General features: G+C 38.7%; 2 protein-coding genes across 4 annotated transcripts in view; both read right to left on the reverse strand.

The window, feature by feature from the left end:
• Positions 1–15,854, reverse strand: part of LOC131316779 (putative calcium-transporting ATPase 13, plasma membrane-type) — a 116,960-nt gene that overhangs the window by 63,652 nt on the left and 37,454 nt on the right. The window lies entirely within an intron of this gene.
• LOC131316778 (putative calcium-transporting ATPase 13, plasma membrane-type) lies at positions 1,595–6,758 on the reverse strand. Of its 3 annotated transcripts, none has more exons than XM_058346225.1 (4): positions 6,044–6,758; positions 5,011–5,344; positions 1,774–3,967; positions 1,595–1,715 (listed from the first exon to the last, which is right to left on the reverse strand). In XM_058346225.1, exons 1-3 carry the CDS (start codon positions 6,580–6,582, stop codon positions 1,778–1,780), a joined length of 3,063 nt encoding a protein of 1,020 aa, XP_058202208.1. In that variant the 5' UTR covers positions 6,583–6,758; the 3' UTR covers positions 1,595–1,715; positions 1,774–1,777. The 3 variants fall into 3 exon arrangements, with proteins under 3 accessions (XP_058202208.1, XP_058202207.1, XP_058202206.1); XM_058346224.1 differs by having other exon boundaries at positions 1,753–3,967; XM_058346223.1 differs by having other exon boundaries at positions 1,595–3,967.

Consider the following 15,854-nt stretch of genomic DNA (forward strand, 5'->3'; position numbering starts at 1 on the left):
TTAGAACCTGTACCGTAGATATTTGCATTTGAATAATTAAAAAATTTGGGACTACATAAAAGTTGAAGGTTTTTGCTCTTTTCTTTAGGTTCATATTTCATAATGTATATTTTGATTGTTTGCGAAAATTAGGCCTTCATTTCATTATTTGGTTTTTACTCAACTATTAATGAAATTTACAATTCAAATTCCCATAGTTTTTGGCTTTGGCGCTTAATTACTATTTTTGCTTAAAGTTATTAGTTGTACAATGTGCCTTCACTTGAGACAAATTCTGGATGTGCCACTGACTCTATATTCTATGGAACTCAATACTAAGTTTATGTACCCCACCCACTCCACTTGAAATCTGGCTCATCCAAACACAACTTTACATTTTGATGGATCACCAAGGGCATACACCCCCGCAGCCATACAATCAACAACAACATAGCTAAAACTAATCAGTTATTGGGGGCGGGAAAAAAACCAAACAAAAAAACAAGTAAAAGGAACAGAGCCACCTAGCTAGCTCCAAAACCAAACAACTAGTTGCAGGGAAAAAAACAATGGGAGTCGTCATACGTCCTCTTCACATGCATCCATGAAGTTATGTAACCAGCAAGTATACGTGTACTCCGGCAATGATCTCCATTGAACTAAGGGGTTGCTTCTGAAAGATTCTTCTAATTCTTTCACACCAAAGTATATATGTAACTGAAGTCATGAGAGAGAGAGATTATGAACATCGAGCAGCATGCCTGAAGCTCAGAGTTTTCCTGTGTTGGGTAGCCCAGTCCACTTCACCAAGCAAGTTGAGGGCAGCCCTATTAATTGCATTCTTTTGTAGGGGAAAAAAAAAAAACCAACGAACACTAGTAGAATAAGGGCAGCTGAAGAACAAATGGACATGATCCTCCTAGGCCAGCCCACATAGCACACAAACTCCATCCAGTACTGGTATGGTTTAAAATAAAACCCATTATGTATCAGTATCGTATAGGCCGTTACGTAACAAATTTTTGCACTTCTGATACCGTTATTTACTTTTGCAATGGCAGTTGTGGTCCAATATATGACCATATTACCAATACGGTTACGTTTTCTAATACTGCGATTTAAAACCCTAGTGATTCAGTGGTAATGCCGATACTGTCCAATCTACTTTGAAGATCCACATTTCAACCCAAATGTGTTACTACTTCACTGTTTTCTTTCCTTGACTTGTAGAATGGATCATCTACCTCTAGGCCAATGCCATCTTCCATTCAAAATCTAGCAAATCTTCCATCTTCCTTTCAGGGCGAGACCAAAAAAAGGCGCACAACTTCAATTTTGCCCCCACTCTTATTTCGATGAGCTTAGTTCTGTACTTTTCTGATAAAGAGTATCTTACATATCTCTTTGATGCTCAAATAAACGTCACAATATGAATGTTGAAAAGTTATTATTGGCTAGATGGCATACCTAAATTCTATTGACTGGATGATCCAATCGGCTAAATTCCTTTGTCAAATGACTTGATGCTTTTGATATGTCCCAATGTTGTCTTACTGAGCTCTTGCGTTCTTAGTTTCTATCCAAGTCAGAAACAGAGATTGCTATTGTTGTAAAGTGCAAGGAAAGATGCTATGATAACTATTCCAATAAATATTACTGTTACATAGCTGGTAATGAAGATGTATTGTTCTAAATAAAATAATCTAATTAACTCTTTACACATCAAAGAAATTGAACTCCCCTTCCCTTGGAAAAACTACCGACACCTACGACATAATCAAACACCAATTTGACTTATTCACAGAGCTTTTGAATTCCCCAATTTGAGATAGCTGAGAAATGGCTTCTCTGGAACAGGAATCCATTTGACAGTCCATCCAATAGGCCAAGAAACTGAAGCAAACCCAACACAAACTCCCCACTGCCACCAATTCAACCTCTCCGTATCCGCAAATTTCTTCAAGAACTCCACCATCACCACCTGAAGCACAATCGTCACCCCAACAATCACCAAAAACAACCTACTCTTGTGGATTCCTTCAAACACATTCTTCTTCTCGAGTTTCCTCGCGTTGAATTCGTTGAACACTTGACACAGCACGAAGACATTGAAGATCATAGTGTCGTTGACTTTCGAAGTCACATTGAAGATCGTTTCGCCTTTGAACTGTAACGTAAGCAGGACTGCGATTTGATAAGCTGCCTGAGAGAGTAAGTTCCTCCACATAGTGTTGGTTATGAGAGGCTTTGTTCGACCCACTGGTGGTTTCTCCATTAGCTCCTTTGTGGGTTTTTCAGTGGCTAAAGCCAATGCTCCCAATGTGTCCATAATCAAGTTAACCCATAACAATTGAACCGCGGAAAGTGGGACCGCTCCGGCTGAAACCGCGGCGACAAAGTTGATGACAAGGGCAGCAACATTCACAGTAAGCTGAAACTGAATGAACTTCTGAATGTTGGTATAAACACATCTCCCCCACCTTAAAACAGTGGCCACGGACCCAAAATTGTCGTCTAAAATGACAATGTCAGAGCTCTCTTTCGCCACTTCGGTCCCCTGTATCCCCATCGAAAGGCCTATATCGGCTTCTTTCAGTGCCGGTGCATCGTTGGTTCCATCCCCAGTGACCGCCACCACTTGCCCTTTTTGTCTCAAGCATTGCACCATTAGGAGTTTGTCGAATGGAGAAGATCTCGCCATCACGCAGATTTTGTCGACCTTCTCCATTCGTTCCTCCGGTGTGTAGTTCCTGAATTCCACCCCTTCTACCACTGCTCCACTTTCCATGTCCTGGTTAGGCTTGAGTATCCCACATTCGGTTGCTATCGCTCTAGCCGTGAAAATATTGTCACCCGTGATCATTTTCACATTCACTCCCGCATATTGACACTCTTCCACAGCTTTTTTCACACCCGGGCGACACGGATCCTTCAAACCAACTAGCCCCAAAAGGGTTAAACAATTTTCCTCTATATGGATTTTTCCCTCTTCATTTTCTTGTTCTGGAACTTGCTTGTTGGCAAATGCGATGCACCGTAGGCTACTAGCAGCCATACCTTGGATTATTTGATCAAATTTCTTCCTTTCAAAATCATCCAACACCTTGATGTTTCCAGAGACGTCGTAGTAATTCGAGCACATTGCCAGTAACATCTCTGCTGCCCCTTTCCAGTGCACATTCGTCGTGTTTTCACCCTTCTTCCTCATCAAAACACCACTTCTTTTCTTCGTCGAGTTGAATGCTTCAACATGTACAATCTCACAACTCTGCTTGAGTCCCTCCATATCCAAGTTCAGTTCCAAAACAGCCCAAGAAAGAATCGCCTTTTCCGTAGGGCTACCAGAGAACTCAAATTCGGACCCTGAAATGGACTTGTAAACCGAACCAGTCGTGTTCAGACCAACACCTTGGTGAAGTAATTCAACAACACTGGTTGCAAGAGAAGAGGAACCATTTTCATTTACAAAGTCCTGGCCAAGCCAGAATTTTGTCACCTTCATCTGGTTAAGTGTGAGGGTTCCGGTTTTGTCCGTGCAAATAGTGGTAGCCGAACCCATTGTTTCGCAAGCAGAGAGCTTGCGAACCATGGCGTTGTCACTCATCATCCGCTTCATCGAATAAGCCAGAGTGAGAGTCACAGCCAGAGGCAACCCTTCTGGAATCGCGACGACCACTATAGTCACTGCAGCCGCTATGATTGCTACGACAGAGTTGATTATGTCGTCGGCTTTGGTCTTGCTGCCTGTGTACTCTTTGTTCCCATTTTCATCTTGTGTGTTTCCGGTGAAGTACCGGATGAGTAAGACGACAAGGACCAGGAAAGCGACGAGTAAACCGACTTTCCCGATGGATGAGGTGAGTGTGTTGAGCCTGGATTGTAGCGGGGTTTCTTCGTTGGAGTCGTTGCTGATTGTGCTCATCATTTCTCCCCATGTTGTGTTCATTCCGACTGAGGTGACTAACATCCGACCAAACCCATCAGCTACCTGTTGGAAATTTAGAGACTTATTAAGTTGTTGAATTGTACACAAAGTATCTTAGACTAATCATGCAGAATCCGAGCACTTTCTTTCCTACTTAGCCAACCACTCTCTCTCCTCTTTCTCGGCCTCTAAATCCTAGCCGTCAAAAACACGATAACCAAAAATTTCTTGTGTATCATGATAACCATCTTTTCTCACACAAGGCCAGTACACATACACACACTTCCCACTACAAACCAGTGTCTTATTGGGATAGATATAACAGATATTGCATGATCTATGAACAGGAAACTTGCAATACTTTGAGGCAAATATAGTGAAATTAGAGATATGCAAATAGTTGTGAGGCCGATTAGAGTCACGATAAATCACTATAAGAAACTTATACTCACTCTCTCTTCGGGGAGGTTATGACAATCGAAACAAACACCGAGATAATACCTATCCGTCCTGTAATTTTAGTCCACTAATTCATTCTGGATGAACCATAGCACATATCCAAGTCAATTTTTTTTGGATAAATTTGTGTTTTTGTCCTTTCTCTTTAAGTAGAGCAACAGCTCTTCACTGTAGTTGGAAGTTCGGAACACAGTAATGTTGTTTAGTAAAAGATGATGTAAAGTAAAGACGTGTAATCAAGGGTGGAGCCAAGATTTTTAGTCAGTGGAGTCAAAAACTATACTCATATCCGACTTATTTTCCTCAGTAATCGAAAAAAACAACTTAAATCAAGAGGTTAAACAAAAAGAGTAGATATGTAATGATCTTTATGCTTTTGCTTTATAATCTACGAGGTAAGACTTTGCATATATTGGAAACAATGCATCATAATCTCATCTGTAATGCTGTCAACTTGTGACGAGAAGAGAACGCTTGAGAATTTACACCGTATCTGGTGTTTGAATCTTGTTGAGTGGTTTAAAATTTTTTGTCGGGTTAAAATAGCAAAAAATTTTGTGGGGCAGTTTTAAGCTTTTAAAATTGTTAACGAAGTGGACTTGACTAAAATAAGATGGAAGACTTCAATCTTAATCAATATCGAGTACCTTGGTGCCAGAGAACAAGAATGGATTCTGTGTAAGATCAACTTTGACGTGGTCGCTTTCCCCTGTCATGCTGGATTCATCTACTATCAACGAGTGTCCGTCGATGAACAACCCATCAGCCGGAACTTGATCACCAATCTTCAAGCAAACCACATCTCCCACGACGATCTCAAAAATGGAAACTTGTTGCCGCCTTCCGTTTCTCACGACGTCAACTTGGATGTTGTTGCTAACTTTGGATAACTTGACGAACTGTCTGTTCTGCCTGAAATTGCTCAGTGCTGAGACTGCTATGACTAGAAAGACGGCAACAAATATGCTTCCTCCATCGTACCTATTAGGATTTAGAGTAGATGTTTATGTATTAGCACAAAAATGTAAACTTTCTTTAAGAAAAATAAGTGAAAGATAGCGTGTGGTGGGATTGATGAGAGAGACGCAAAAAATTGATGTTGGTACATTTTTTTTGGGCCTCGAGATGGGTGTACTTATTTACTTTTATAGAAGATTATGATAATGTGTATGGCCTGTGAAAAATGGTAAATGGTGATAACCAACTTGAAGTTAATTGCTATATAGCCTTAGTGGTGTTATGAATATGGCCTTAGTGGCGTTGTGAGTAATATAGCCTTAGTGGCGCGAATGAAATTGCCTTAGTGGCATGACAAGTATTGCCTTAGTGGCGGAAAGTATATTGCTTTAGTGGCGTGATTATGAATATTGCCTTAGTGCCGTTACGAGTTGGTGACGTTATAGCCATGGTCGAGGGCCTAATATTTACCGGTATTGATAAAAGAAACGGAAGGTTATTTGCAAATATAAAAAAAAAATTCCAAAAGTATTTTTTCTGAGTCTCGAGGTGGGTGTACTTATCTAGCGAATGGAGTCATTGGAGTGCCAAAGTGTTTGAGTAGTATAGACGTTCACAATGTAAGCCCAAAAAACAAAAACTGAAATTATTAGCAAGAGTAATTCCTTTATCTAATGAAATAAACCAGAAAACCAAGAATCTTAAACATCAAGCAATACGTACCATCCATCTTTCAGGCCATGTTCCTTGATGCCAAATCCAAGTGAAAGTGCAGCACATACCAAAAGTATCAAAATGGTGGGATCTCTCAAGGCCTCCCACACGAAATACAACAAACTTTTCGCGGGCGGCCTTCGGTAAGTATTCGATCCAAACGCTTCGCTTCGTCGCGAAACATCCTCGGCGTCCCCGCTAATCCCATTCTCCAAATTTGTTTCGAGACCGCAAGCCAGTCCCTCGACCCGGTCATACTTCTCAAGTTGATCTAGGTTTTTCTGCTTCACGATTCCTGCGAGGACCGACTGATCGATCTTTGGAAAGCAGGGGTGCGGTTCGAAAACATCGATAACTACTCTGGTTGATGAAACAGGGGATTTCTTTGTGGGTTTTTTCAAGGGGGTGGTGGAGAAGGCCCTCGAGCAGTAAATGGCTGCGAATGCCATGTGCCATCTCTTTTGGTTTGGTTTAGCGAGTATGGTGGTGGGAAGAACAAGCATGGATCTCTCCAAGTTATCCAAGCTGGCTTGCAATAGAGAAAACATGTTTGTTTTTCAGAAACACCAAAAATGTGATTTCTGACGTTTGCTTGGAAATGGAAGAGAGAAAAAGGTGGCAAAAAAGGGAACTGTTTTGTTAGAGAATGCAATGTGAAGAAGGATTTTAGGACTTAGATCTCGATCTCTCTCTCTGGATAGTTCAAAGGTCAGTCGGTGATTTGCAATTGTAAGGGTTTAAGGGTTTAAGGAGTATTTATATACATATTCGGCCGCGTAAAGTACGCTGCCCATCTGTTGCTACGTAGAAACAGGGTAGTGTAAGCGTGGATGCGGTGTAAAAGTCTGTATACCCGATACTTGTTTTTATTTCATAATCTTATTTTTAATTCATAATCTTAGTCGCATCCTTCATTACCAAAAAAAAAAAAATTTGGACAACAAAAAGTATAGACTTTGTTTGTTTGGTTTTGAGTTTTGAGTAAGAGCGTGACAATTTTCACCCATCTCGCAATTTTAAACCACACCTAGCAAAAAAAACAACACTTAGCGAAAACTAATTAAAATTTGCCTCATTATAAATTTATTCTTCCGAAATTAGGCCCCATTCTCCCTAAATTTTGATTTGTTTTTTTTGTTTCGTAATTTTTTTCTTAGCTTTTCGTCCTAATCTTTAGGATTAATCATTCTTCTTGATGAGCAAAAAATGTATAAAAAACTGCACCAAAGTTAAAAAAAAATTCATGTAAGACAGCAAAAGTATAAAAAATACAAATTGTTTGGCATTTTCACATCTTTAGTTTTTTTTTTGCTCATAATTTTTCTTTTTAGACTAATCTTGTCGAGACGAATGATTAATCTGAAAAAATTATATAAATCGAACAAAAATTCAGAAAAGGACAAATAGTGAGTATGAGGTGTAACCGAGTTGTGAACTTATTGACCGTAGCACCCGATTAACAAAGGGTAAATTACCGAAATCTCCCCCGATTAACAAAGGGTAAATTACAAATTATAGATTGCTCCCTCACATTTGTCGTGATGTAGCCGCTAGGAAATTCGACCAAATCTGTTTGACATCATCAAAACCTAATTACAATAAAACACACTATCCTTTTATAACTTTTGAAAGGTTGCAGAGGTGTGAAAATTGTCTTTTACAAGCTAAAAAAAGGCAAGCTGGTCAAGTATAATTACAGCTTTATGATGTCAGACAGATTCCATCGAACTTTCTAGCAGCCACAAAACGACAGTAGAGTAATTTGTTCTGAGACGGGGTATTTTGTGGTTTTCCAAACATGATGGGGGCAATCTATAACTTTCAAAAATCTCGGGGTGATTTTGGTCATTTACCCATAGGAAATTGGAAGAATAGATTCTACCCACTTTAACAAACTTTTCAATGGTAAAAATTAGAATCTTTACCGGCCAAAGGAAAAGGGGAAGGAAAATGCTTCATCGCTTGCTTGTCTTTGGGTTTAAGGAATCTTTCATCATTTCCGTTGTGAGGGACCCCAAGTCTACGAGTGAGTGGAAAATGCTTAGAAGCTCACCTTTTTTTTTTTTTAACTTGCTTAGAAGGTCACCTTGACCTTGCTGATCAGAAAAGCAGATTGCAATTCCAACGGAAAATTTTTCAAGTGCCGAGCGGGTACCACGTGGTGCCAGCTCGCGCATCCGAGCTGTCCATTACTTGTTTGAACGACTCAGATTTGGAGAGAGAAAAATGAGAGAGAAAGTGATAGGGTAAGAGGAGAGAAAAGGTTTCAATCCAAGCCGTCTAAAAGTGTATTGGACGGCTCGGATGCGCCGAGCGGATACCACGTAGGATATACCCGCTCGACACTGAAAAATCACTCAATTCCACGTGGGGTCCTAAATAATGGACCTGGGCATATCGAATTTGTTCCGATAAAGGAGAAATGGCCCACGAGCTGCAGTTAGGTTTTCATTTTCAAATGTGAATTGCAGTTATGGACATTAACTGCCAAGGTAGAAAATTATTAGCCAAGACATGGGACATGAGTCAACGTCCAAGAAATTAACCCACACCCCCATGACTGTTAAATAGTACAAGAATTAAAGATGAAGAACGAGTCATGCACCAATCAAAACCCAACGCTTATCCAATAATCAAACTTCTTTTCAGCTAAGTTTACCACTTTTATTTTCTTGTAATCGATCAACTCAAGGGCGGAACATACAAGAGGCTACAGTGGGCTGTAGCCCAGGTGAAGTTCACATGAACCCAAAAAAAAAGGATCGTAAGTAGGTTTGTAGCCCAATTAATTTTAGCCCAGCTCAATTTTCTCTTTAATAACCCAACTTCTTCTCTTTCCTCGTCGGTGAGCTGGGGAAAGCCCAACAAAACTTCTTCTCTTTCCTGTTTGCAGCCATTTGTGGGGAGTATGCTTAAATTTGTTCTTATATTATTAAATGCAGAGTGTGCTTAGATTTGTTAAACGCAAAGCATTGGTGTTTGATTTGTGTGCTTAGATTTTTACTGATTTAGTTGATGCAGAGCACTGATTAATGTGCTCAAATTGGTTTAAAATGTTAGTTTTCTTACAATCTTACTCTTTAGGTTAAAATTACAATGCATGTAGGAGGTCTCAATTCACCACATTCCAATGCTGCGAAATGTTGTAATGTTTTGATGAACATTGGTCGGCATTTTGATTCATATATAAATTTTGGGTTAGCCGAGGGCAGAATCAGTTTCTAGTTCCGCTCTTGGATCAACTCTTTTAACCCGTTTCAATGGAGTTTGATTAGTTTATACCATCACTTTTGTTCTTTCTTTTCCTACGTGGTTAGGAAATTGTTAAATCCACTCCATGGTGGCAACCTCCGAACCATCTCGTGACTTTCCCTTTTAAGTGACACGCAATCGCTTTAGTTAGAAGTTAGATTCACGGTATTCAACCCTTCAACGTTAGGCGCAACGAGTCTTGACACGTCCGCAATTCAGTCAACAAGTGCCTACAAGCGCGTTCATGCTTTGCTCGGCGTCCAGTGCTAAAAAGAAACAGCTCCCAACTGTGTATTACACACTTTGTAGAATTATATACCTGATCCATATTAAATTAGACAAAATGTACTAATACCTAAATACATACATGGTCCATTTCTTTGTTCATATGAGGTCAAACAAATAGACAATTTTTTGGAAACTGAGGATTTGTTTGAGAGAAAATATCCTGTCAGTTACCATATAAAACTGTTTTCCGCGGTTGCGTAGCCTTCACCATTTCATACTCTAATTTAGTCAGTCATCGGATATTGTATTCTAGTAGTAATTTCACGGGTTATTAATGGAATCTGTTTCTATGCTTTGCCGGTCAACTGAAGATTGCGTAACGTACGCTCAAGGAATGGGGAAAAGGTTCAGAAACAAAGAATCTCACAACAGTACTAAATTCATACCGAACATGGTAGATTCGCCGAAAAATTACTCGGTGCACTTCGATACCGCATGAGCACCGTCACATGATGTCTCAAAATCTTACAATTCCGCACAGTGGTAACGGCCCGAGAGACTAGATCACCTTCTTCAATTTTCTGGCAAGAGTGGATCACTTAAATCCAGTGGAATCTTGGAAAACTCTATTTACATGTGTTTGGTTTGATAGCCCATCAGTGTCAGCCCCTGAGCAGTTGATCCTATTGGATTTCTCTCATGAACCCACTTGATCATCATCGTCAGTACATCCAATGACTCATCTTTCGCTACTTACCAAAATAAAGCATACCCCCAGTGGAGGACCCAGAAATTTGATATAGTGTGGGCACTAATTTTTTTGGCAACCGTAATATATGAGTTACCATTAAGCATATTCACACCCAAAAAAAAAAATTTAGCATTCATGATAAAGTAACAATTTTAAAGTATATATATATTTTAATAACTACCTACTTGGGCAAACTTGTGTACCTTGACTATATATATGTGTTAAAACAAAATTATCACATGTCCATGATCTATTTTCCTATTATTAACTCTACGAGTACAAGTTTCAGTGACCAAAAGTGTACAAAAGCAATATGTGGGTTCATATTGAATACTACACAAATGATCGGAGACATTGGATTAGTAGGGAAAACCTTGGTTCCGGCTATGGGAGGATAAATTTATGTTTTTTCTCTAAGGTGTGCACTATTTTCTAATGCCAGGATTTTGAAAAGAAAAAAAAAAACTCGAGGGAGACTCGAACACACACACTTATTCACAAAGCCAACACTTTACCACTATACCAAGTGTTGCTTACTTGCACATATTCGACACACACACACACACACAGAGGCACGTGACCCCACGCCTTTATATAGGCTGCAAGACGCATAATAGGGAAATATGCATAATAAGGAAACCTAGAATAACTAGGAAACATAAATAATAATCTGTCTAAACTATAAACAGAATAATAAAACTTAGAAAATATGGCAACATAATATGACCTAATACTCCGTATTATGTTAATTAACAACATGCCATATGAGTCTGGGGTTGCCGTTGATACCACACATTCACATATGATTCACCGCTAGGTATATGGGTTCCATCCATTTGGAAAAAGCATATGAATTTCGCGTGAATGTGTGCTGTTAATTAAAGGACTCTGGAGCACATCACATGGCACTGAGCAATTACTCACTTTGACCACTAATCATTTTATAGAATTGCACTCAAAATGTGATAATCAAATACGGTAGCGTCATTCGAGCATTTTAAAAGCGGTGTCCGAGACAAAAAAACCCCATCAATACGTAAGGGTTACTTCGTAAGCACGATGAAGTCATACACCAATTAATGAATTTCTCTAGGCTAAGGACCGGTCGAGGTTAATTCGTAACAGCATCCACATTTCCCTCTTTACTTCCTCTTCTGCACTAGAGTAGCGAGCCAATCCCAAGATAACCCCCAAAAAAACATCGTTATCAGCCTCGTTGAAATTGCCAGAGCTACAGTTCCTTGTTGAAACACACGAGGAACTGTTCACTCACGTCCTTCCTCCCGCCCAATCTGGAGCAGCATTTGGCTCCAAAATGGAACATATAGCCACAACTGATCCTTATTCATTCTCTCTCTTCCATTCTTGAATCTCATCTTTCTCTCCATCTCCCTATACATTTTTTTGTTTGTTTTGATATTGTGTGAAATTGGTGATGAAAAGCATGTATGTGTTGGTGTGTATATCTAGTAGGTACTTGTATGATTTTACCATTCCCTCTGTATGATTTTGTATGATTATGTTCTGCCTACAAGGTGTTTGTGATAAGGTGTCAATGACATTTTTCTAGTAAAAGGACCACACAATGCTAATGACATTTTTCAGTATGACGCTGCTCGATCGCCGCCTTGTTTGGTTGATCTCGTCCCAAGTCTAGGTGATGTCGTCTCCTCCGGGTGGCCTTCCAGTAGACATTTGGCCGTGTTTGTTTGGGTGAGTTTGAATATTTAATTGAGAAGAGAATGAGAGTAAAGAGCTTGATGCAGTAGATATTTTAAAAGTGGATATATAGCTAAAGTAATAAAGTAGTTATTTGAGGTGTAAATTGGTCCAACATGTAGAGCGTCTGAGGCGGATGCTCAAGCACGATGACTTCATACACCAATTGTGATTTGTAACTCTGTATTTTTTCACACTTTTTCCTCAATAACGTACTGCATGGAAAATGAAGGTGGTTGATTGTTTTTTTAAACGTGACTTAACTAGGTATAAGGATCATGTAAATATCTCCATTCTTGTAAATTTAAAAACAAAATTCGTTTTATGTGTTTTGTTCGTCTTTTATGATTTTTTGTTAGATTCGATTGATATTTTCCGGATTAATCATCTGTCTCAATGAGAGGAGTCTAAAAATTATAAAACAGTGACTGAAAGTACAAACAAAGTTCAATAGTATCAAACAGCTGTTTTATTGGTTTAAAGTGCCGTCTTATTTTAATTTTTTCAACATCCGTCCATATTTTTATACTTTTTCAATGCGAACGATAAAACCCAAAAATTACGATGAAAAGCTAAACAAAAAGTTATGAAAAATAAAAAATACAGAAATAAGTTTCAGACTTATAAATTTACAAGAACACAGAAACAATTCGAACGTGAGTTTGGTAACATTGGTAGAACATACTGCAATTAAAAATTTAAAGACCTCAGCAACATAAAATGTCTCATACTTTTTTTTTGGTAAATAAATGTCTCCTACTTTAGTCAAAGGTAAAAAGATAACTGGGGTCTTGAGATTTCTTTTCAGTAAATTTAGACTTCTTGTTGAATAAGAAATTTGCATGGAAAAGAGAAAACACATAAAGTAGGAAATAGGAATGTAGGAAAATAAAACAATGCCACAGTCAACTAGTTACTAGGTTGGTGAGTGAGCTCTTTAGTTAGATACAATTTTGTGGTTGTGAATATGACCCCAAAGGGGTTGGCTGGTTCTCAAATTTAAAACCTAACATGTGCTATAAATTTTTTTGGAGTTAGTCCATACAGAACTTTTTATTGGCTTTAATCAATCAGGGCCCCTACTTGTCAACGGTAAGATTTGTCTCCTAAACTAGTCATGCTACGCATAAGCTAGCTCAGACACCTGAATTATCGTAGATTGTGGTTTTGATATGCCTTCACATAAATTCAGTCAAGCTCGACGCATAATTGACTAAACTAGACACCCGTGGTCAAGAGAGTTTAACTTTTTTTTTTTTTGCCAATCTGTAGGAGATATCATTACATCATGTATGAAGACAAAGTATAAATCACGGGATGCTACATCCATTGTATGAGAGTCCACGAAATAACCAAGTCAAGCTCAACGCATAATTGACTAACTAGACACCCGTGGTCAAGAGAGTTTAATTTTTTTTTTGTTTTATTTTTGCCAATCTGTAGGAGTGATCATTACATCATGTACGAAGACAAATATTAATCACGGGATACTACATCCATTGTATAAGAGTCCACGAGATAACCACGTCCAACAACTGAATCAACGGGATAAATAAGCCCATCAAACACTACAGCCCAGCTCAACTACAAGCCCCATTAAGAGAAGAAATAACCCAAATACCCACACATAGGTAAGAAAACTCGAACTCCTAATCTTCTAATGAGATGCGACAGTCATGGCTAACTGAGCTAGCCCCAATTGGTTAAGAGAGTGTTACTTAAATACGCCAGTTTAAATACATTTTGAAGCTCAACAAATTTGTCTGAGTCCTGCTCAAACCCAGATAACCGAACTCGTATCTGCATTCTATGAATCAACCAAACAGAAAAAGACAAGAAATGCACTACATTGGCGGTGTTACGTGTAGACACTATTACTCAGCTGATTGGTTGCTTGAATACCACAGATATTGCGAGCGCTAGCAAAGAGCAGAGAGAACCCTCCCTGTGTTTGGAAGGTGTTGGGCAGAATACTACGACAGTTTGGCTCCCACCGGTAATGGTAAAGTCGCTAAACCTGTGTGCCTGCTTAGAAGGATTTGCTGTTAGATTATGTTTTAGTTTGGGAGAAACTGAAAACTATATTCACTCTCCATTGGGTTATTTGTTCTTGGGCCGTTTTTCTTTTGTTGTTTGGGTAGATGTAACTCATAGTGGAACACTAGATCTGGAGATCACTCTAGAGGACTGCCTCATCGACCGGGTTAATCCAGATCTTTTCTGCTTACGAGAAAACTGCCAACACATGTGAGATACCAGATACCCAAGAACCTAACTGATCTTGTAGAGACACAAATAACATAGGGAAAGCGGAACACGAAATAAAATTCTCAATTCGAGATTAAATTCTTTACTTACGCCGCCGGTGTAAACATTTGTTTCCTCCGAATCAATTATATTGCACCACGTCGACATGTACTATTGATTGGGACCACTATTTTGCAACGTGGTGCGATGTAAAGAATTTATTCTCAATTCTGAAATAGTAACCAGTTAAGTAAGAGAAAGCCAGAGACCCCAACAATCCACAAAGAGAGAGGAGAACAGAACACTAAAACAGAGAGAAAAAAGAACCTCCTATTCGATTTTCACCATCGAGTGGCGGTCTCGGTAGCTCTGCATGTTGCTTTGTCATCTCTGTTGCTTTGTCGTCTGAATAGACTCCAAGTTGCGGGAAAGACTTCGTCGTTCTGGACCTAACTCCGACGGCGTCAAAGAGAAAGATGTTTGAGGGAGGGGTGGAACCTCGTCGCCGGAGTTGGTGGGGGATGCCGGATCCAACTCCGACCGCGTCGAAGAGAAACATGTTTAATTTTAATTCTACCAAATTCTTGAGATCCAATAGCAAAGACCGTAGTTCATTTTTATTTATTTAGGGAATTGATTTTAACATTCTAGTTTTAGTCATTGACATTTCATTTTGTGTCTTAGAGCATCTCCAGCCTTCACCCATATTTTTCCTCAAATTTGAGTCAAATTTTGGGTAAAAACTTATTTTGGGTAGACACATCTCCAACCATTAAACCCAAATTTTACACATCTCCCTCTTTCTCTCTCTCTCTCTCTCTCTCTCTCTCTCTAACTAGCCGTTGGAGAAATGGGTCAAGGCAAAAGTTGTTTCAGATTTGGGCAAAAAAATGGGTAAAACCCAAAATGGGAAAGGGTTTAGGTCAAAGATTGGAGAGAGATTTTTGTGATTTTTACCCCATTTTTAAATTTGAGTCTTAAAATGGGTCAAGGCTGGAGATGCTCTTAGGTCATGTTCTGCTTTTTTTTTAAACCTTCTTTTTTTAAAAAGAATGTAATTTCAAGCTTAAATATAATGAAAATGAAAAATAATTTTTTAATTTTTTTGCACCATTTAAAAGATCTCAATGAGATTTATCAAATAAGATCTATATTGGTAGGAAAATTATTTGCGTAAATACATGATATTTAAGCTTGAAATTACCTTCTTTTTCTAAAAGTTCATTTTTTCCGAAACTGAAATAGGGCTTAATCATGTGAAAAAACAAAACAAAAAGTGAAGTGCCAAAATCACATCCCTCTTATTTAATCCTCGGGAAGAAGAAGTTTTATTACCGGGATGACGAGCCGAAAGCCCTAATATCCTCCAGGCTCCATTCAGTTGTCAGGAATGTTGTATCGGAAAGTTATTCTCATGAAAAGTTGAGTAAAGAGAAGTAAAGGAAAAAGAAATACTCCCTCCGTCCCAAATTGTTTGTCCGGTCCGCAAAACGAAAACTCAAAAATAATGCACTTCTTTCAAGAAAAAATTCAAACTTTTTTCATAAATTAAAATAACTCATCGATATCTAATGAATTGTTGAAAAAAAATTGATTTTTTCTTGCAAAAATTGTATTATTTTT

The sequence above is a fragment of the Rhododendron vialii genome, chromosome 2a (genome assembly GCF_030253575.1).
Source record: "Rhododendron vialii isolate Sample 1 chromosome 2a, ASM3025357v1".
NCBI classification, from domain to species: domain Eukaryota; kingdom Viridiplantae; phylum Streptophyta; class Magnoliopsida; order Ericales; family Ericaceae; genus Rhododendron; species Rhododendron vialii.

Excerpts from the sequence above, each read along its gene's own strand:
- LOC131316778 (XM_058346225.1), bottom strand. The coding sequence starts at position 6,582 with ATGTTTTCTCTATTGCAAGCCAGCTTGGATAACTTGGAGAGATCCATG. Across the intron at positions 5,345-6,043 it reads CATGGCCTGAAAGATGGATG|GTACGATGGAGGAAGCATAT; the intron begins GTACGTATTGCT and ends AAATCCTAATAG. Across the intron at positions 3,968-5,010 it reads TCTTGTTCTCTGGCACCAAG|GTAGCTGATGGGTTTGGTCG; the intron begins GTACTCGATATT and ends AATTTCCAACAG.